At 36.6% G+C, this 20,592-nt stretch overlaps 1 protein-coding gene across 1 annotated transcript in view; it reads right to left on the bottom strand.

Annotated features, from left to right (window-relative positions):
* Positions 1–326: 326 nt before the first annotated feature.
* Positions 327–20,592, bottom strand: part of rtn4rl1a (reticulon 4 receptor-like 1a) — a 104,230-nt gene continuing 83,964 nt past the window's right edge. The window contains exons 2-3 of the mRNA XM_016277758.1: positions 4,263–4,714; positions 327–2,484 (exon numbers count right to left, since the gene is read on the bottom strand). Of these exons, the coding sequence (XP_016133244.1) occupies positions 1,603–2,484; positions 4,263–4,714 (1,334 nt within the window). The 3' untranslated portion in view covers positions 327–1,602. The remainder of the gene's footprint in view (positions 2,485–4,262; positions 4,715–20,592) is intronic.

Raw genomic sequence — 20,592 nt, 5'->3', positions numbered from 1 at the left:
TTTACTATACATTATAGCATATATATTTATTAATAATCTTGTTTATTCATTTACTTTACTTTTTCTCAGAATTTTCTTCTCAGAACTTTGATTGCACACTCAGTTGTGGCCCCCTAGTCCCCAAACCCCAGTTTGGAAATAAATGGTCTAATAAATTCCGTCTGTTAGATTTAATGTGAAACTATAACATTTCATTTCTGTAAACTGTAATCAACTAAACTACTGTTACCGCATACAAACCGCATATATATATATAATTTCAATAATAATAAAAGATGTGTAGTTTAAAAAACGTAAAAAACTTAAAATATATACAGGTGCACAGTGTTTGCACTTTACTTCATTAGTGCTATTTATAATGACAAGAATATCTAACTGACATGCTTTTCTTTCTCCATAGTGGTTTAAATCAATAATCGCTAAAAACCGTTAAGAACTTCCTGAGGGAACCTATGGCAAATTACTCTTCCAGGTTAGACTTGACGCCTGTGACTGAACAGCTGTATTTCTCCCATTGTGAAATTTGCTATTTAATTTTCCCAAACTGTGCCATGTGCAGATATTAATGTAGTGTTGGTGTTATTTCCCTTCTAGGTTAGCACATTATTGCAGCTGAGCAACAGATAATGCATGATGCTTTTTGCATGAGCTCCACTTGACCTTTTCATGTCTTAATAACTTTTGCCTTCCGGTTTTTATGCAAAATATTATCTTAAGGGCACAATCAACAAATAACAACACACACAAACCCAAAGCCATCCCATAATCCTTCATCAACTCTACTTTCTCTTTACTGACATCGCCAGCATAGCAGCTTTAGAACAGTAGAATTTGAGCTCTAATTCACGCTGCGACAGTAAACAACAACTTTTTGTTTTGTTTTGTCCCCAACCCTGTTAGCAACCCTGTTAGCATTTGTTGGGGCTGTGTGAACCAGCTTTAATGTGTGAATATTGCAACTGCAATTATATTTCTTATATGTAAAAAAATAAGTCTCAGAACGAACCCAATTGCTCTCTTGTGTGCTTGGCTTTCATTTTTATGTTGTCAGGTGCTAAAGGTGCTAACAACAACCCTCCCACAGAAACCACTAAGATGCTAATGGGTTAGCGAAGCAGCCCCTGTATACATTTATGTAAATGCTTGCTTTATGTATTTTGTTCACATGTATCTCAACCCCCCCCGGGCTGCAGCCGAAGGTCAGGACAGGGATTCTGAGGTTTTAATGGTGATGAGCTTGACCACAATGAGCTGCTAATTATTCTGCAGAGGTGTGATGTACAACTGAATGTAGTTAACAAATGTATTTGGGTTTTTTTTTGTTATTGAATATGCCCTGGAGCAACAGGAAATGGTGATGATCGAGGAGTAGTCCATTTAGTGTCCCGTCTCTCGCCCACAAATCCCAGAGTTTCTTGCCATCTCGGTTTTAATTCCAGGCCTGCAACTTCGCACAAGTCCTCTGTCCCTCGAAAGGGGCTCATATGTACACACAAACATACACACACACACACACACATTCGCACACTGAAGTGTAGGAGCCAGAGTAGACAGAGGGCTGAGTTTGTTCGGGAAAACCATTAGTAGACGCTTCCACAAGGCTCAGCGGAAAATAAGGGCTGTGAAACACACCAATAAGCAAAGAGGGATGATGACACAAGGTGCCAAGAGGGATGCCGCCTTGCTATTCACTCTTTGCACGCCACTAGGGGGACCCACTGAAGTTCGAGGGATGCATTTGTTCTTTCGTCTCGGTTTTGACGGGTCATATTTGTCGTCCGATTCCTTGTTGGCTAACTCCTTAAGGTTATACACCTCGTTCTGAGCATTGCCCTTGCGGCTTCGATGCCTTGTGCAGTTCCTGTTGCGTCCCGACTTGGGCGGTCGAGGAAGCGGCGACGGGGAGGTGGGGTAGTATTGATCCTGATGTGGCAGGTGAGGATGATGATGATGATTGCGCGATCGATGATGATGATCTTTCTTCAGTGACACCCCCACGTCCCCCTGGCTGGATTTGCTCTGGTGGAGCGACTCTGAGCCTGTACAGGAGGGAAGCTCTTCTTTTGTCAACCGTTTCAGATCCTTTCCCGCCAGCTCTGGCGGAGCCGCGCATATTAATGAGGAGGTGGAGCCACGGAAGCGCTGCAGCCAATCCCAGAGCGGCACAGCCTTGCAGTCGCACTCCCAAGGGTTGTCGTTGAGCCGCAGGTACTCCAGCGCTGGCAGCTGAGCCAAGCTTTCAGCCGGAAGTTCAGGTAAAGAGTTGTTAAACAGGTAGAGAGTCGTCAGGCGGCGCAGGTCATGGAAAGCCTGTTTGTGAACCCACTGGAGCCGGTTTTGATGGAGCAGCAAGCGATCAAGGGCCCCCAGGCCACGGAAAGTGTTCTGGTGGAGGCTCCACAGCCGATTTCCATGCAGAAATAAATGGCTCAGATTCAGAAGATCAATGAACATGTCATCCTCAAGAAACTCCAGCTGGTTGTTCTGTAGAATGGCAGATAAACACCAACAGTCAGTAACAGGCACAGAAAAAACAGATATGAATATCCAAAGCGACAGTGTTATTGTTTTTGTCTTTTGATGAAATGTCCTGGCAAATGTATTCAATATTTCATCATGTTGTATGGATTCATTTTAGCCCGTTTTACTCTGACTGAAATCATGTTGCGACAAAACAGCTCAATCAGCTCAAATAACTATGATTGGACCATTTGAATGAGAAAACATTGATAAAACGCTAAAAACATTGTTAGTGTATTGTTTATATCTCACAGTCGTAGATGTGTTTGTATTTGAAAAATATTACTTACACATTTTTTCATAATTTAAAATAGCTTAATCATTAATATTTTTGTAATTGTCTCAGAAATAAATAAATAAAACTGCAAAACATATTCAAGGAAAGGAGCAAATCAAATCATGCAATTGCTTCTGTGTCCTTTTCATAGGGTAGTTCAAAGATGAATCATAAAACTGGAAGACCTTGGATATTCATACTGGACCATATTAGATATTAGATTTTCCCTTTTCTTCTATGTATTCCTTTTATAAGAATCTTTTCAAAATCCAGCGTATCTTCAACACAGGTTGGTGTTATCAGGACACAGTGGGTTGAAGGTAAACATATTTATAGACAATATGTGAACTCTTTACCTCTGCATTGGTATTAATGATGAATTGGCATGCGTGACAGTGCAGGTTTTGCAAAGACTGGTATGAGAGCAATTAATGTGTAAATCATTTTTTATTAATTTTTTTATTAGTAATATGGAAGTAAATTCCATATGTATGCCAAACTACCTCTCACAATAATCCATCCTCATCAGTACGCCTCTTTTATCAGGTTATGAGCTATATGGGAAGCTAAATACTGTGAAAGTGGGGCAAAACAAGCTGAGCGGAAAGCACTGGAAGACACTGCTTTTCTTGGCACATTTTATTGGAGAATAGATAATAGAGAATTTTTCTGATATATTAAGCAATTTAAAAAAATTAAGGACATAGAGGCTTTCATGTAAAAAACATTTTGGATTGTCTTTATTATTTGAGCCCTTTATTGCACTATGATCTTTATCAGATTAACCACAATATCCATAATCTCGAATATATGACTAGCCTTAAGAAACCTCATGAAATGTCAGAAGCACTTAACCTTAAACATAAATCAAATTCCAAGAGTCGTGTGTCCGCAATGTTCTTTGCACCCGAATAGTATGTTTCCTTTTTTGACATTTTCATTAGAACAAAATATAGTCTCTGGTCATCGTTTTAGTGCAGCACTTTTCGCTGCCAAGGCTGATACTGAACATTTTGAGCAGATCTTATCTGGATTTATTTGGCAAGTCAGATGATTCCTAAGCAACAGTTCCAACTGGGAGCACTGCCAATCTAAAAAAAAAGGATATCCATTCAAGAAGGGCATTTTTGATTTCTTTGAAATGGTATTGTATCCAGTCAGATTTTCTAAAATGTCAGCACAACCGTGCCAAGCCAAGCGTCTTATAAATTCCCACTCAATTTGGCTGAGGAGGACCTAAATATGATATATTTAAACAGAACATCAGACCTAGCAGAACAGGCACTTATTTGCTGTATTTCTCTCTCTCTCGCTCTCTCTCTCTCACTCTCTCTCTCTCTCTCTCTCTATATATATATATATATTGATGATATGATTGCTTCTAAACAAATATCTATAGTAACACAATATAAATAATGCCACCAGCTATTCCCTGTCATTGTTTTAGTATTTGAGGGACACAAACCTGTAAATAGAGGTACTGCAGGTTGTGCAGCCCCTCAAATAAGCCAGCGGGCAGAGTGATTAGGCCACAGTGGTAGAGGTGCAGAGCATGGAGTCGGGTCAGGCCCTGAAAAGTGTCAGAAGCCAGAGAATGGAGGTGTTTGTTGTCCCCCAGATCGAGTTCCTCCAGGCGGGTGAAGCCCATGAATGTGGAGGGCTGGATGTATGAGATATTGTTGGAGTAGAGCCAAAGCATAATGGTGGTGGGGCTGAAATGGCCCTGCAGTAGTCGCTGGATCTTGTTATTTTGCAGAAAGACGCGCTCGCTCTGGGCCGGGATTCCCTCTGGAACCACCAGGAAGTTGTGAGCCTGGCAGCTCACCGTGCTGGGAGAGTCGTAGCAGATGCAGTGACGGGGACACGCCTGGGTCAACTCTAAACCACACAGCACCAGGAGAAACTCCAGACCACAGCCTATGGAAAGACAGGTGAGCAAAAGAACATGCGATCAGTGTAAGTTTCAATGCTAATAAAGACCTCTTTGGAACATTATGAATTTTTAGAGTAGTTTATGCAGGCTCATGCTGTTCCAGATGATGGACCTTCAGCAAATCTCAGCTGGTTGACTTTGCTAGTCAGGATAAAGGAGACAGTAAGGCTATTATTGAAGGCTATTTTCAGTAAGGTTATCTTATAAAAACACCATCCATGTAACCGGGGGTATTAGAAATACTAATGTATGTGATTATCATTTTATTTGATTGTCAATTTTAGTAATAATTAGAAGGTCCAAAATTAACACAGGTGGGAAATGTGTGTAAAAAAAACCTTTACATGATTTAAGTTAAATTATATGATGCATAATCTGAAGTTATGGGCTCTTAATTCAATATACTACACAGTATATTATAAATACCAACGTAGGTATACAAATAATTCAGAGCAGTTCTCTGAATACATCAACTGATTCTGACTCAAATGAATGACTCATTCATTAATCAGACATTGCTACTTCTCTAGAATAATTGAATACACCTGTATTATATACTATATAGTACGTTATAAATGTAAGGCATACCGATTGAACAAGTCTGAAATCATACAAGATTTTTGGAAACTGTCATAAACTACCATTAAAAAGTTTGGGTTAAGTTTTTATAAATATGTAAAATGAATAAAAATGAATACTTTTTTTAGCAAGATTGATCAAAATGTATCAAAAGTGACAGTAGAGACATTAATAATATTGGGTTGTTTTCTATTCATCAAAGAATCCTGACAAACAAAAACACTGTTTTCTGAAAAATTTTAGACAGCAAGGCTACATTAATAATAAATATTTCTTGAGCAGCAAATCAGCATATTAGAATGATTTCTGAAGGATCATGTGACACTGAAGACTGAAGTGATAATGCTGAAAACTCAGCTTTGCCATCACAAGAATTTTAAAATGTATTAAAATAGAAAACAATTATTTTAAATTGTATTAATATTTCGTAATATTACTGTTTTTACTGTATTTTTGCTCCAATAAATGCAGCTTGGTAAGCATAAGAGGCTTCTTTCAAAAACGTTAAAAGCATAATGATTTCAAACTTTTGACCAGTATAGTATAATAACATTGATTGCATTGAATAACACAATGATTATAAATTTCATTGAAATATCACTTTCAAGTTTGTTGATCTCTGATCCAACCTTCTGTGTAACTGTACACCATGGCAGTAAATAGCAGCAGTACAAAAGGAAGAATAATCATAAAGAATGTGATGTTTATATAGATACAATTGAAATCCAGCCAAAAAGACATGAGAGAATGTGATATTTATATAGATGCAATCTCTGCCCCCATCCGTTGCCATCTCTGAATACACGCAACCCACAAGGCTATACTTTAAAAGCAGAAAATCAATGTTAAAGGTTACAGAGGAAATAAATGCATGTGCACATGCACAGACATACTGTGTATGTCTGTGCATGCAACAAATCAGAATGAAAACCTCCTTGAAAGAAAGTCCTCATGTGTCTGAGGGAGAAAAGGGAGGAATGAGAATAAATTATACAACCATGAAGATGAGGTTGCGATGAAGGGCGCTGTTGTAGAAGTGAACGTTAGTGGCTCAGCATTGATTCGCCTCTTTGATGTCGAATTGAAATGGGAATGAGAGAGAGAGGTTTAGAGGTGCACCGCAGTGGGAAGAGTTTCGAGGAAGAGACGGAACGTGTGAGTCATTTCGGATGCACAAGAACTAAAAGGATCAGTTCGCTAAAAGAAACGCAGAGAGATTGATACTGACAGAGACAGTGAACTTGTGCAGAGAGCTGAGTGATGTGGTGTAATACAGGGTGTTCTGACACTGATATGAAACATTACCATGCTCTCACACATTCAGCAGCAGGAAGCATGACGGGATACTGATGCTTTTAGCATGGATAGTCTTAAAAAGACAGTTCACCCAAAAATTAAAATGGTCTTGTCATTCACCCTCCAAATTTGTGTGACTTAGTTCCGTATTTGTTTTGCCAGGAAAATGTTAAAGCTTTATAAGGCAAGAAGTAAACCGACCAGGTGTTTGAGGGAGTGAATTACAACATTACAAACTTTGGGGGGGGAACTAATCAGTGCTGTTTACGTTCAGTAGACAGCATGCACATTCTGAACGTAAAGTTGATTTTGTTCTGGGGTACTCTCCAAAATGGCGGAAGACGGTAACTCGGGGAGAAGAATTGTTGAATAAATTGTTATTATTGTTTTCTTTGCGCACAAAAAGTATTCTCGTAGCTTCGTAAAATTACAGTTGAACCACTGATGTCACATGGACTATTTTACAGATGTACTTGCTATGTTTCTGGACCTGGGAACATTGCAGTTGCATTGCTGTCTACGGAGGGTCAGAGAGCCCTCAGATTTTATCAAAAATATTGATTTGTGTTCCAAAGATGAACAAAGGTCTTACGGGTTTGGAACAACATGAGGGTGAGTAATTAATGACAGAATTTTCATTTTCGGGTGAATTAACCCTTTAATTCGTCATGATTTTCCCTTTGATTTTCCCATGGAACAACATAAGGGTGAGTAAATGATAAACGTTTTCATTTTTGGGGTGAACTATTCTTGTATAGGAGCGTTAGCGACCACCTAGAACAGTCGTCAGGTCATTATATTCCAAATGCGTGTGTTTGTACATACCTCGACATTCATGATTGTGTTTATTTAAGATTACACTGATCTCCTCGGTATACACACAGTTGACAGATGACCTTTTCCAGCCAAGCTTTGTTTCAAATTGTTCCCGATGCCTAATACGGCGTGAAATCGCACACAGCCTTGGATGACACATGTAATCCTTTGCATTTAAATGTTTGCATTGCTGTTTGACACCGGGCTGTTTTTGTGACTTTTTCTATCCCAAACATTCTCTTTGCTTTATCTTTATTACAGCAGTCCAACAACGTCAACAAAATTACACTCTTTGGCCGGTGAAATTAAGTGTATTCTTCTGAAAATGAATGCTGAATACACAGCTCTATTGCTGGCGGTATGCATTGAATTTGTCTGATAGGGTTCTCTTTATATGATTATGAAAATGGACTCAAGTCAAACCAGCGGGTATTACCATGCTGTATTGCACCTGAATAACTCTTCTAGACAGTGTGTCTCTTTATCTCTTTCATTGTCATTATCGGCCTCATGTGTACGCACACACACACACTCCACGTAAAGCACAGGAAGGGTCGGCAAGCATGAATGCGATCGTTTAGGAGCTTTAGATTACTAACGCTTAAATAAAAGGTCAAAGCACGTCTTCTTTTTCCCCCTAAGCAGCACTTGCAAATGAAAATGTATTTGAGTATCAGTTCTGCAGGTTACAGAAAGGTTAAACAGGCCTGATTAAGGACTGCCTGACATCTTAGCACCTACTGGCGAGAACTAACATCCGTTAAATATTGGAAAGATTTCAAACAATTTTAATTTAACCCTCTGGGCAAAGATCGTTATTTTACTTGTAATGAAAGCTCCAGATTGGATTGATTTTCTGACAGCTGGTAGTTTAGTGTGATTTGTAATGAAAATCACTTGATATCACCTGAACATTTATTTTTTAATTATACCTTATTTACGCTACCATTTAAAAGTTTAGGGTCAGAAAGAGTTTTAATTATTATTTTTTCCATTTATTTTGAAAGAAATTTGTTTTTATTTAGCAGCATATTAAATTGATCAAAAGTGACAGTAAAGACATTTGTTACAAAAGATGTCTATTTTAAATAAATGCTGTTCCTTCTATTCATCAAAAATAATCCTATTTTTCCAAAAAAATTGGCATAACAGTATAACTGTTTTCAACATTGATTAGAAATGTTTCTTGAGCACCAAATCAGCATATTAGAATGATTTCTGAACAATTATGTGACACTGAAGACTAACGCAAAGACTTAAATAGATTTTTTTTTTTTAATTATAGTAATATTTTACAGTATTATGGATTATACACTATTCAAATAAATGCCACCTTGGCGAACATAGGAGACTTTAAAAATTTAGTGTGATTTGTAATGAAAATCACTTGATATCACCTGAACATTTATTTTTTAATTATACCTTATTTACGCTACCATTTAAAAGTTTAGGGTCAGAAAGAGTTTTAATTATTATTTTTTCCATTTATTTTGAAAGAAATTTGTTTTTATTTAGCAGCATATTAAATTGATCAAAAGTGACAGTAAAGACATTTGTTACAAAAGATGTCTATTTTAAATAAATGCTGTTCCTTCTATTCATCAAAAATAATCCTATTTTTCCAAAAAAATTGGCATAACAGTATAACTGTTTTCAACATTGATTAGAAATGTTTCTTGAGCACCAAATCAGCATATTAGAATGATTTCTGAACAATTATGTGACACTGAAGACTAACGCAAAGACTTAAATAGATTTTTTTTTTTAATTATAGTAATATTTTACAATATTATGGATTATACACTATTCAAATAAATGCCACCTTGGCGAACATAGGAGACTTTAAAAAAAAAATGTTTTAAATCATACCAACCCCAACTTTTGAGCAATAGTGTATAATAGTATGAAAACAAATCTAAATTGTTATTGTTGTTAAAAATGTCTTGTTTGTGTTTTAGTTAGCTTAGATTTGGCAATCTAGCTGTTCAATGTACTAGCTTAGCATACTGCTAGAATTTGGCCTGCTAGCTTAGCCTGTATTCTATGCAAATGTTCAATTATGCAATTTAAAAAATATATATTTTAATTACACATTTTTAGTGTCTCAAAGTCAAATATATGTCAGTGTTTTCAAGCATGTAAAATACATCCTTATTTCACATTGAATGACACTAATTCACCCTTTAATAACTCTTCTTTAATGATCATGTAACTCTCTCTCTCTTTCTCTCTCTCTGTCTTTTTGGCTGGATTTCAATTAGTTTCAAATCTTATCGGGATATTTTTACCGTCAGCACAGTTAATTATGTGACTGTTTGCATTTGTGTACTTGTTTATTGTCCATTGACTTGAATATGCACATGACAAACCGCATACAAATCTTTAGCCCTTTTTATCCATTGTCCTTTGTTCTCATTTTTCATTCTCTCTTCCATAATGACCCTCTTTGATTTTCTCTCTTATCACATAACAGAGGCTGCAGAAATCCCTCCACATTCTGGGAGGCGGAGAAAAACCTTCCGGTCACCTTTCGCTCTGTTCCCATTCTCATTTTTCCCCCTCTGTCGCTCACATTTGGATTATAACTCTGGTTGATAATAAGTGCATTAATTATATTATGATGTCTCTTCTCATTAGAAAAGATCCAGCCACCGGGGCCCCTACCAGTTGGGCCCCAGCCATCAAAGTCACTGAGAATGTTTCCTTTTATTTCCACTGAGGATGTTTCCTGTCACAGCTGAAATATTGTGTTCATGTAAGCTGAGCAAGTAGGCTCATATGGAGAAAGCGCAACATAATTTAAACACCTGTCAAGTTCTGCAGTCTCTTGCTTGTTCATTTAATAAATATTTTGATTAATCTGATTATGCATTCAGTATTCAGTAAGTACGTAGTGTACAGTATTAAGGTGCACTAGCAAATTTCACCAAAAAAAAAAGGTTCATTGACTGTTGTCAATAGCGTAGCAATGAATAAAGCACACAGAAGTCACTTTCAAACCAAGTAGGTTTCTGTTGGTCAATGCGGTGAATTTACGTGACTAATTTGAAAATATGGGAAAATTTTTCACCCTCATACGAAACTCCTGAATGTACAGATTCCCATTGAAATGTATCTTCATCAGAACAGATTTGTAGAAATTTAGCATTCCATCACTTGCTTACCAATGGATCCTCTGCAGTGAATGGGTGCCGTCAGAATGAGAGTCCAGTCAGCTGATAAAAACATCACAATAATCCACAGGTAATCGACATGACTCCAGTCGATCTGTTAACATCTTTTGAAGTGAAAATCAGCATTTTTGTAAAAACAAACAAACCAATCATTATAACATTTTTAACTTCAAATCATTGCTTCTGGACAAAATGAGTAATGCATTCTCCAGTGAAAATATCCATCCAGTGTTGTCCTCACATCAAAATCCACCAATATACCCGTTTAGAAAAAATTTTCTCCAAATCTGTTCAAATTCTTTTAGCTTTTCAACTCTTACTTGAACTCTGCATATTTCTCTCCCGATTCAGATGAGACAACTTTTTTACTGGAGAAAGTTATATTATGTGTTATGGACTCATATGGACTCATAAGAAATGGTTTGAAATTAAAAATGTCTTAATAATAAATTTTTATTACAAACACAGCATACATACTGTGATGTTTTTATTAGCTGTTTGAATTCTCATTCTGACGGCACCCATTCACTGCAGAGGATCCAGTGATGCAATGATACATTTCTCCAAATTTGTTCTGATGAAGAAACAAACTCATCTACTCTTGAATCTTGAATAGCCTGAGGGTGAGTACATTTTCTGCACATTTTCATTTTTGGGTGAACTTTTAACACATTTACGAAATGGATAATAACAATTTTAAATTGTTAAAAAAATTTAACGTGTATGAATCGGATAATAAAAATTGATCTGAATTCCATATTATGATGGTCCAAAATTAGTGTAGAAAATGTCTGCTTTAAACTTGATTAACTCAGGAACAACTCACACTTGTGGTTTCATCGGAGTATGTATTCCTCCTCCTGAGTGCGTCTGCTATTATGGATTTAGAATAGTTTTATACTGTTTCCGCTTTTAAACAGTGCTTGATCTGTACATAATTCTCTCCTGATTCAGGTGAAATTATGCTTTCTTTGCAGAAAGCAATATTATAGATAGAGGACTCGAATTTCACCTGGAAGCAATGGTTTGAAATTAAAAATGTCTTAATAATAAATTTTTATTACAAACACAGCATACATACTGTGATGTTTTTATTAGCTGTTTGAATTCTCATTCTGACGGCACCCATTCACTGCAGAGGATCCAGTGATGCAATGATACATTTCTCCAAATTTGTTCTGATGAAGAAACAAACTCATCTACTCTTGAATCTTGAATAGCCTGAGGGTGAGTACATTTTCTGCACATTTTCATTTTTGGGTGAACTTTTAACACATTTACGAAACGGATAATAACAATTTTAAATTGTTAAAAAAATTTTACGTGTATGAATCGGATAATAAAAATTGATCTGAATTCCATATTATGATGGTCCAAAATTAGTGTAGAAAATGTCTGCTTTAAACATGATTAACTCAGGAACAACTCACACTTGTGGTTTCATCGGAGTATGTATTCCTCCTCCTGAGTGTGTCTGCTATTATGGATGTTATACGTCAAACTACATTATGTGTTTTTTTTTTACCCTGCAGGAGGCTGGTGTAAAAGAGCCGCACAAGAAAGAACATGAGAGTGGGTGTAGGCAGCGGTGACAGTCTGAATATACAGCATGCGCAGAGTGGACACACACATGCTGGGGGTAATGTTGTGCAGAATGACAAAGAGAAAACATCCACACTGAGATAAAAGACTACAGACTAGCAGAGAATGAGGACCGGAAGATTGAAATATCACAATGGGGAGGATCTGTTTGTGTCTGTGGGCCGTATATGGCACAAGGAGGTCTATAATAACTAGAGGAAGCAGTCCACTAGAATTCCCATTTATCTTAATGACTGTTTCTCAGCTGGTGCGTGTGATTTAAAATCGGATATTTGAATCTTTGCTCATGGGAACTTAGCAGAGACGTTTTTGAGCCTATCACCTGAGTTGTAAATGTCATGTGAATGTTGTAGTTACAGCTTCAACCTGAAGGGGTTAACATCTACTCTTGAATCTTGAATAGCCTGAGGGTGAGTACATTTTCTGCACATTTTCATTTTTGGGTGAACTTTTAACACATTTACGAAATGGATAATAACAATTTTAAATTGTTAAAAAAATTTTACGTGTATGAATCGGATAATAAAAATTGATCTGAATTCCATATTATGATGGTCCAAAATTAGTGTAGAAAATGTCTGCTTTAAACATGATTAACTCAGGAACAACTCACACTTGTGGTTTCATCGGAGTATGTATTCCTCCTCCTGAGTGTGTCTGCTATTATGGATGTTATACGTCAAACTACATTATGTGTTTTTTTTACCCTGCAGGAGGCTGGTGTAAAAGAGCCGCACAAGAAAGAACATGAGAGTGGGTGTAGGCAGCGGTGACAGTCTGAATATACAGCATGCGGAGAGTGGACACACACATGCTGGGGGTAATGTTGTGCAGAATGACAAAGAGAAAATATCCACACTGAGATAAAAGACTACAGACTAGCAGAGAATGAGGAAATATCACAATGGGGAGGATCTGTTTGTGTCTGTGGGCCGTATATGGCACAAGGAGGTCTATAATAACTAGAGGAAGCAGTCCACTAGAATTCCCATTTATCTTAATGACTGTTTCTCGGCTGGTGCGTGTGATTTAAAATCGGATATTTGAATCTTTGCTCATGGGAACTTAGCAGAAACGTTTTTGAGCCTATCACCTGAGTTGTAAATGTCACGTGAATGTTGTAGTTACAGCTTCAACCTGAAGGGGTTAAATGGGCTATGTTAACCAGCCAAACCCTGACCTCTTGTTGTGGTTCCTTCTCAGTAATGAAGTAAGTAAACATCTCTGGACTCTGCCAGACCTGTCTAACAGAATTGGCCAAAGAATAAGAACAAGTTTCTGTCTGTGTGCCAGCATGTATTGTTGTTTGTCAAAATGTTCATGTCCCTCCATTTAAAGCTGGACTGTTTCTGTCAGTCTGTCTGACTCTGTCTCTCACACACAGTCTATCTGAGGGACACAATAAAACAAGATCACTCCTATTACAATCAGCAGAACTGTGCAAAAGTGCAAAACTGATTTTTGATGACTGACAGCTTTGTTGATTATAATGGGAGCGATTGAGTTTTGCCATTGATGGTACTGTGGTAGACACTGTTTTTTCTTCTGCTTCTTCCACATTTACAGTACTAGACGCTTGAGAAAGCTAAGGTGGAACGTTTTATGGATAAGCATGCGCAAGATCCATTTTAAAGGTGTAGAAAGAGCAAGAATTTAAGCATGAAAACTGTAACTTGAATTCCCAAAGCACAAATTCTATATGAAGAGTTAATTTGACAATCAGTTAAAATTGAAAATGAGTTAATTGACTGGATTACAAAAAGAAAGTTTTTGACAAATACACTACCAAAGATTTTATTTGAAAGAATGTTTTTGGAAGTCCATTATGCTTAGCAAGGCTGCATTTATTTGATCAAAAATACATTATAAAACGGTAAGAATTGTTAAATATTATAATTTAAAAGAGCTGTAAATGTAATTTATTCCTGTGAAGGCAAAGCTATAATTTGTTATTTATTATTAATAATAAATAATAAACATTTATTATTATTATTGTTGTTGTTGTTGTTGTTATTATTATTAATGTTGAAAACAGTTGTGATGTTTAGTGCTTTTTTGGAAACCATGATACTTTTTTTCAGGATTTTTTGATTAATAGAAAGTCTGAAAGAAATAACAGCATTTATTTGAAATGGAAATAGTTTATAACAAATGTTTTAATGTCACTTTTGATCAATTTAATGCATCCTTGCTGAATAAAAATAGTAATTTATATTTAAATTTTTTAAATAAAATATTACGAACCCAAAACTGCTGTTATCATTTTTAAAAAAATCTATATTTTGTAAGCTTTATTTTCATAAATAAATATTTTTAAAAACATATCTGGATTTGAACCTACCTCCCTTTGCATGCTAAAACCAAAGCTGAACCAATTGAATAATGCATTTACAATCTAATAATGCAACTATCATAATAATACAACTTGCATGACAAATGACTGTTTGTCAAATCTCGCCTATAGCACCAAAGTAAGCCAGGACATATACTGTGTGCACGAGTGCAAAAGAAAAAAAAAAGGAAAATTGTTGTTACACAGTTTTTGATATCATTGGTCTGAATATAGAGAACATAAAAAGCCATACAATAGCCGATATACTGTAGGATCAAAAGATATGAACAGAAACCAAACATGAATGTGTATGCAATATGTCTATATCTGCTATATAACACTAGTAACTTTATTTCTACAGTGACAATACAGCTTTATTCTTGATATTTTTCCATATCATGCTATCACTGCAGTAAAGTAAGCGAGGTGGTGGAATATCTTTAGTATTTAGCTTTAAAGTGATCGAATAGTCTAGGTGTTCACTGTTTTGCTTTTCAAATAGTCCCAACTTTAAATGCAAGTAAGTGAGACTGTATTATAGTAGGTTGTATTTGGGATCTTCTTCCTCCCTGTGCGACACAGCTGATGTCTTGTTGCAGAGAGACTAATTGAAAGGCTGGTGCCGGGGATGTGTTAGCGACCCTCAGAGCTCGTCTGTCAGTACATGTCTTTCCATCCTTTCAGCAGTAAGACAGATAAAACATAAAAGCTCCTTTAATTTTTTTCTCATGTCTGAGTGAATAGACGAGCAGCCGTGTGCCGCTGCAGATGGACAGGCTGAGGCGATCGCATGCATATCAATGACAGCACTTATGAGCTCTGACTGTCTGCCTTAATGAGAGGCAATACTGAACCTCGCTGTCTCTCTCTCTCACGCGCCTTCTCTCCCTTTGTTCTGGACAAACTCAATTTCCTGCCCCTGTCAGCAGGAAGTGGGACGCTGTCTGTTTCTTTATCAGTGTGTTGTGTTATGTGCTTATGGCAAGTGTTTTAGTATCATTGCATTGTTTTATCTTCTGCATACTGAAAACAAAGCGAGAGTTGCATTGAATGACACGTTTGAACTGATATAGGAAATCAACTTTTTATCTCACAGTTCTGACTTTTCTTCTCAGAATTGTGAGTTTTTATCTCTTAATTTTGAACAAGTTATGAACATTGAACAAATCACTGACTAAATGAGTCAGATTCAAACAGCTAATGAGTGAGTTCAAGAATAATTTTTTAACTGACTCATTAAAAAGAATCAGTTCTGAATAATCATTTGTCTGTTAAATCGGATTGCACTGGAGTACAGTTTTAAAATGAATTAACATTTTCTGACTAGAGTTGAAATAGTATTCCCTAATTTGTTTCTTTGTCTCAGTTTTTTTCTGGAAAGAATTACATTAATTACTACAGATAAATCAAAAGCAGTATATGACAAAAATATAGTAGACAACAAATATATATATACTGTAGCCTATATGACAAAAAAACAGTCAAAGGAAAAACTAAAGGGTATAAAACTTGTTTCTAAGCTCATATATGCCAGATTTTCTTGGCTCATTTCAAGACACGATGTGTTTTAGAGCTAAAGCTGAGAAATAACACTGAGGCGAATCAAACGTAGCATGTAAAGCCGATGTTCTTAACTCACAATGTCAAGCACAACATCAAGATGGACCGACAGCGACTAAAGGCCACTGGTGTTTGTACACAGAGCTGGATTATATGCACACTTCTAGTTATAAATTACTAGCAACTGGGGGAAAACCCTTCTGAACTCTTAGCACTGACTGGCTTATGCTTAAGTCTTTACAAGCATCATTCAGACCAGACACACGACACACAAACATGCTCGGCCTCACGTTCTCATTTACGCCTCATTTAACACAGGAAAATTGATTCAGAGTGCAAATAATAAAATCAAAAGCCAATTACCAGCAACTTTCAGCATGCAAACACCCAAGATTGTATCACATTTTGTGTCATGTACATCATAAAGAAGCAAATGGACGTTTAAACCCCATTTACAGTATATTGTTGCCTGTTTTTCTAGTGCAAGAATGTTTTTCGTGGGCTGCACAAATGACCATACCTTTCGAAAATCTGATCACAAATGTGGTGTAAAAATGAGAATTTCATTCCATTTTGGCAATGAATAAAACAGAACATTCTGGAAGGGAAATTGTGGTGTGCATGAAGCATCGTATCATGCACAAGATGATTTATTACCAATGCACGAATCAAACTTGCTCGCAGTGCTGACCATTTCTAGCGTGCTTTTCCATGCATAATTTTTTTTTAACAATATCCTTTAGGGTCATTGCTCACAGTTACTATCAACTCCTCTATCTTGCCTACACTCGACTCGAGTATCTCAGAAGAGATGGATCATATTTCCTCCAGTGCCTTTACTTCCACTGGTAGCGGTCACATCACGTCACTCTTCATTTGCATAGAGTTCAACTTCTCTCGACGCCCACATCTATCAGTGTGAGCATTTTGAAGGAAAAATGTGGCCAGAAGTTTGGTTTTGAATAAGAGTAACCGATATCCGCAACTCAGTTTAATTTAATGCAAATCAGATGATATAGAAACTACCAATGAAATTGAAGACATGATCCGACTCCTGTAAGATACTGTATCCATGATGGATGTTCATGTTACCGCAAGCGGTTTCACGGTTCTATATGATTTATCTCTGCCCACATAGAGCGATATAATAAACAATGTGTGGAAAACTGTCAGAAATTGTCAACATTGAGTGTGTTTGATTCTTGCATTGATAATCACTCATCTTGTTCGTGATATGATGCATTATGCACAGCTGCACTAAAACTTTCCCCTGCAGAATGTTCATTTTTAGGGGCAAGAGAACAGATCAAGTTTGAATCACATCGGCAATGCATCCCATTTGTGATGAGATTTCCGCCTACTAGCAACCAACCTTCGGTGATAAAATCGCCATCAGCGTGAATGGAGCATTAGACCAGGTTGTGCAGTACATTATGAGAAAATGAGATTGAGATTAGCAGGTCTGTGTTATTCTAGTTGATCTAAGAGTTTGCTGCTTTAGTTTTTGTTCTTTCTTTCTTGAAGATAATTGAGATGAAAGCAAGAGAGGGCTGAAGAGGCAGAGTCAGAGCACAAGGAATAGGAGGAAGACATAGGCATTGGTTTGACGAGTGTAATTCCTTTTCATTAGGCCCGTTCATATGGAGACTGAGAGAGAGGCGCCATTGATCCTGTTGTAATGTCTATTCATTAACTTCACAGAGCTGAACACTGCTAATCAGGACAGAGCTCTGTGTGTAGGCTTCATCTATCACTCACACACTCGTGCACACAAACACTTTGAATTGATGTTTGTGATGAAAAATTTGGCAGAAACAGGGTCAAACAATAAATCAAAAACTCTCTATTCTGTTAGGTTTGGGTAATATATATTGAATATTTTCCATATATTTGACATGAGTTTGGTTATATAAAACTGAGCAGCATTGTGAATATGGTAATGATCTTTAATGTGCTTTTTATTTGCCCATTAAGTTTTGTAAAGACTGTTTCATACCCCCTCCTTGTGTCGTGACAGAGCATTAAAGCGTGTTTTAATAGCTTCTCTGATTTCAACTTTACCAGATAAATAGATTTGGGATGTTTAATTCGTTTCCACAAGTGCTTTTTGTACCCATTTGCCAAATCGATTGATCACAAATAATCGCATCCAAAATAAAAGTTTGCGTTTACATGCTGACCCAATGAACATTTTGCTGTCCAATTGTCTTGCCTTAATTTTGCAATTTCTGTATTGCATTAGTTTTGAATATTTCTCATGGGCATTTAATCATTTTTTACTTTTCAGTCTGAGGTTAATCTCTTTTTGGCTCATTTTATCTATAAAAAAAACATCTTAATTATGCACACCAGAATATAAGGAGTTTTTCACTTCCAGTCTTAATGGAGAATTATATATCACTTCTAAATGATTAAATACAAAATGAATAGTAGTTATTAAGATTGATGTGGTTTGGAATTGGTAATGTTCTTGGAAAAAAAAGAATATCAACTTGCATAATAAATATGTCAGCATCCTACCTCCTGTAGTTTGTCTCCGTGTCCCTAGAGGTCCCTGTTTTTTTTCCTCTGCCTTAGTTCTTCCTTGTGTGGCCTTGTTAGCGTTATCCAAGTCACCACGGTTCGGAATCGATACCCCCTTCCCCTCATGGCCACTGCTTTCGAGCTACTACAAGGGGCTTCCATTTTTACTAAATTGGATCTACGCAACGCATACCATTTCGTGCGGATCCAACAAGGGGACGAATAGAAGACGGCCTTCAACACCCCCACAGGCCACTATGAGTATCTGGTGATGCCGTTCCGCCGCCGGACGGCCCCTAATTTCCAAGCTGGTCAAAGAGTCTGGTTAGCCACCAAGAACCTGCCCCTCAGGGTCGAATCAAGGAAGCTTTCCCAGAAATACATTGGCCCGTTCCGCATAGCAAGGAAAGTTAACCCTGTCTCCTATCGTTTGTTTCTCCCCCGTTCACTTAGAATTAACCCCACGTTTCATGTCTCATTACTAAAACCTGTCTTGCGTGGAGTTTTGTTTTCTCATGTGGTTTTTCCATTATTTTTGCTGTAGTTAATACCTCAGTCCGAGAAGACCTTTCGTTGTATTTTTCTTGCAAAGTAAATTTATTATTTTTTTTAATAAATCTTCACTTCCTGGGAAACTGCCTCAAGTGTTTCGTTTGGGCACACCATTACCACTCCTGTGGAGTAGTGGTAGATCTCTCTAACTACCACGCCAGAGACCCGAGTTCAAGCCCAGCTCGTGACAAAATATGCACGCACCGTGTATGTGTGTGTGTGTATATATACATACATACATACAGTACATATATATATACTGTGTATATATATATATTACACACACATACATATACATAAATAATATATTACCTATAGTTCTTAAATGTATACATGTTTGTCCATGTATTTATATATACAATATATATATTTTATATACAAATATACATAGTACACATATTATGTAAACAAACTTTTATTTTGGAAGCGATTATTCGTGATTAATTAATCTGACAACACTAATTTATAATCATACATAACTTTATTATAATTCAGTGTATTGTTTGAATGTATTATTCTAAATAAAAAGATTATATTATATTATTCATATTTTCATATTTATTGAAATATATATTTTTAAATAATGTGTTATGATAACTTTCTTTCTTTCCTTTTTTCTTTTTTCTTTATTTATCTTTTTATTTATTCATTTAGTACATAAAAATGGTCCTTAACTTATTAACATTCCTTAATACAGTTGTTTCCGTAATTAATCAGTTTTATTTAGTTAGTTCAAATATTTATATTTATAATAAATAATAATTTATTATTATTTTCTAATTTGTGATACATTATGTAATTTATTTATTATGTAAATAATGATTATTTATTATAAAATAATAATTAATAAATAAATAACAATGAAGTATTCCAACTTTCTTCTGAAGTGATTGATCGTATGTATGCATTACATACATGTAAATGGTTTTCCCAGCTATATCGACCAACTTTTTTCTGTTTTCAAACCACCTATAGTATGACAGTAACACAAAAGCACAAACCCTGTTTCTATTGTTTTTTTCTGGTGTGGCCCAGCTATGTGTCAGACTACTGCCCGGCTGTCGTTTTAGCAGGAGGTATCTGGACCTTTGAGATAGCCACTTATCCCCCGAATCCTCTGCGTCTCAGGGCAATCCCACCCCACGCCACATGCCAACATCAAAGCCTCGCACGCCACTGCATCAAGCCAAACACGGCCCCCATATCAGCCCGTCTACCCATCTCTCTTTCTAAAACATTTGGAGGGAGTGGATGACAATCCGTTGTTTTTTGTGATAGCTGTAGGGAAGTACAGGAGAGTTAGGGCTCTTGGGAAAAAGCCGTCCTGAATACCGTCCAACAATTCAGCCTGCATCTGCATGGCAGCTCAGTTGTGCTCAAACATATTATTTTGTATTCTCTATGAATTGGTTGACTCTCTGCATTAAAC

The sequence above is a fragment of the Sinocyclocheilus grahami genome, unplaced genomic scaffold, assembly GCF_001515645.1.
Source record: "Sinocyclocheilus grahami isolate Dianchi unplaced genomic scaffold, SAMN03320097.WGS_v1.1 scaffold7.1, whole genome shotgun sequence".
In the NCBI taxonomy this organism is placed as follows: Eukaryota; Metazoa; Chordata; class Actinopteri; order Cypriniformes; family Cyprinidae; genus Sinocyclocheilus; species Sinocyclocheilus grahami.
Note: the sequence above shows the minus strand (reverse complement) of the source record. Positions and strands in the feature narration are given on the sequence as shown.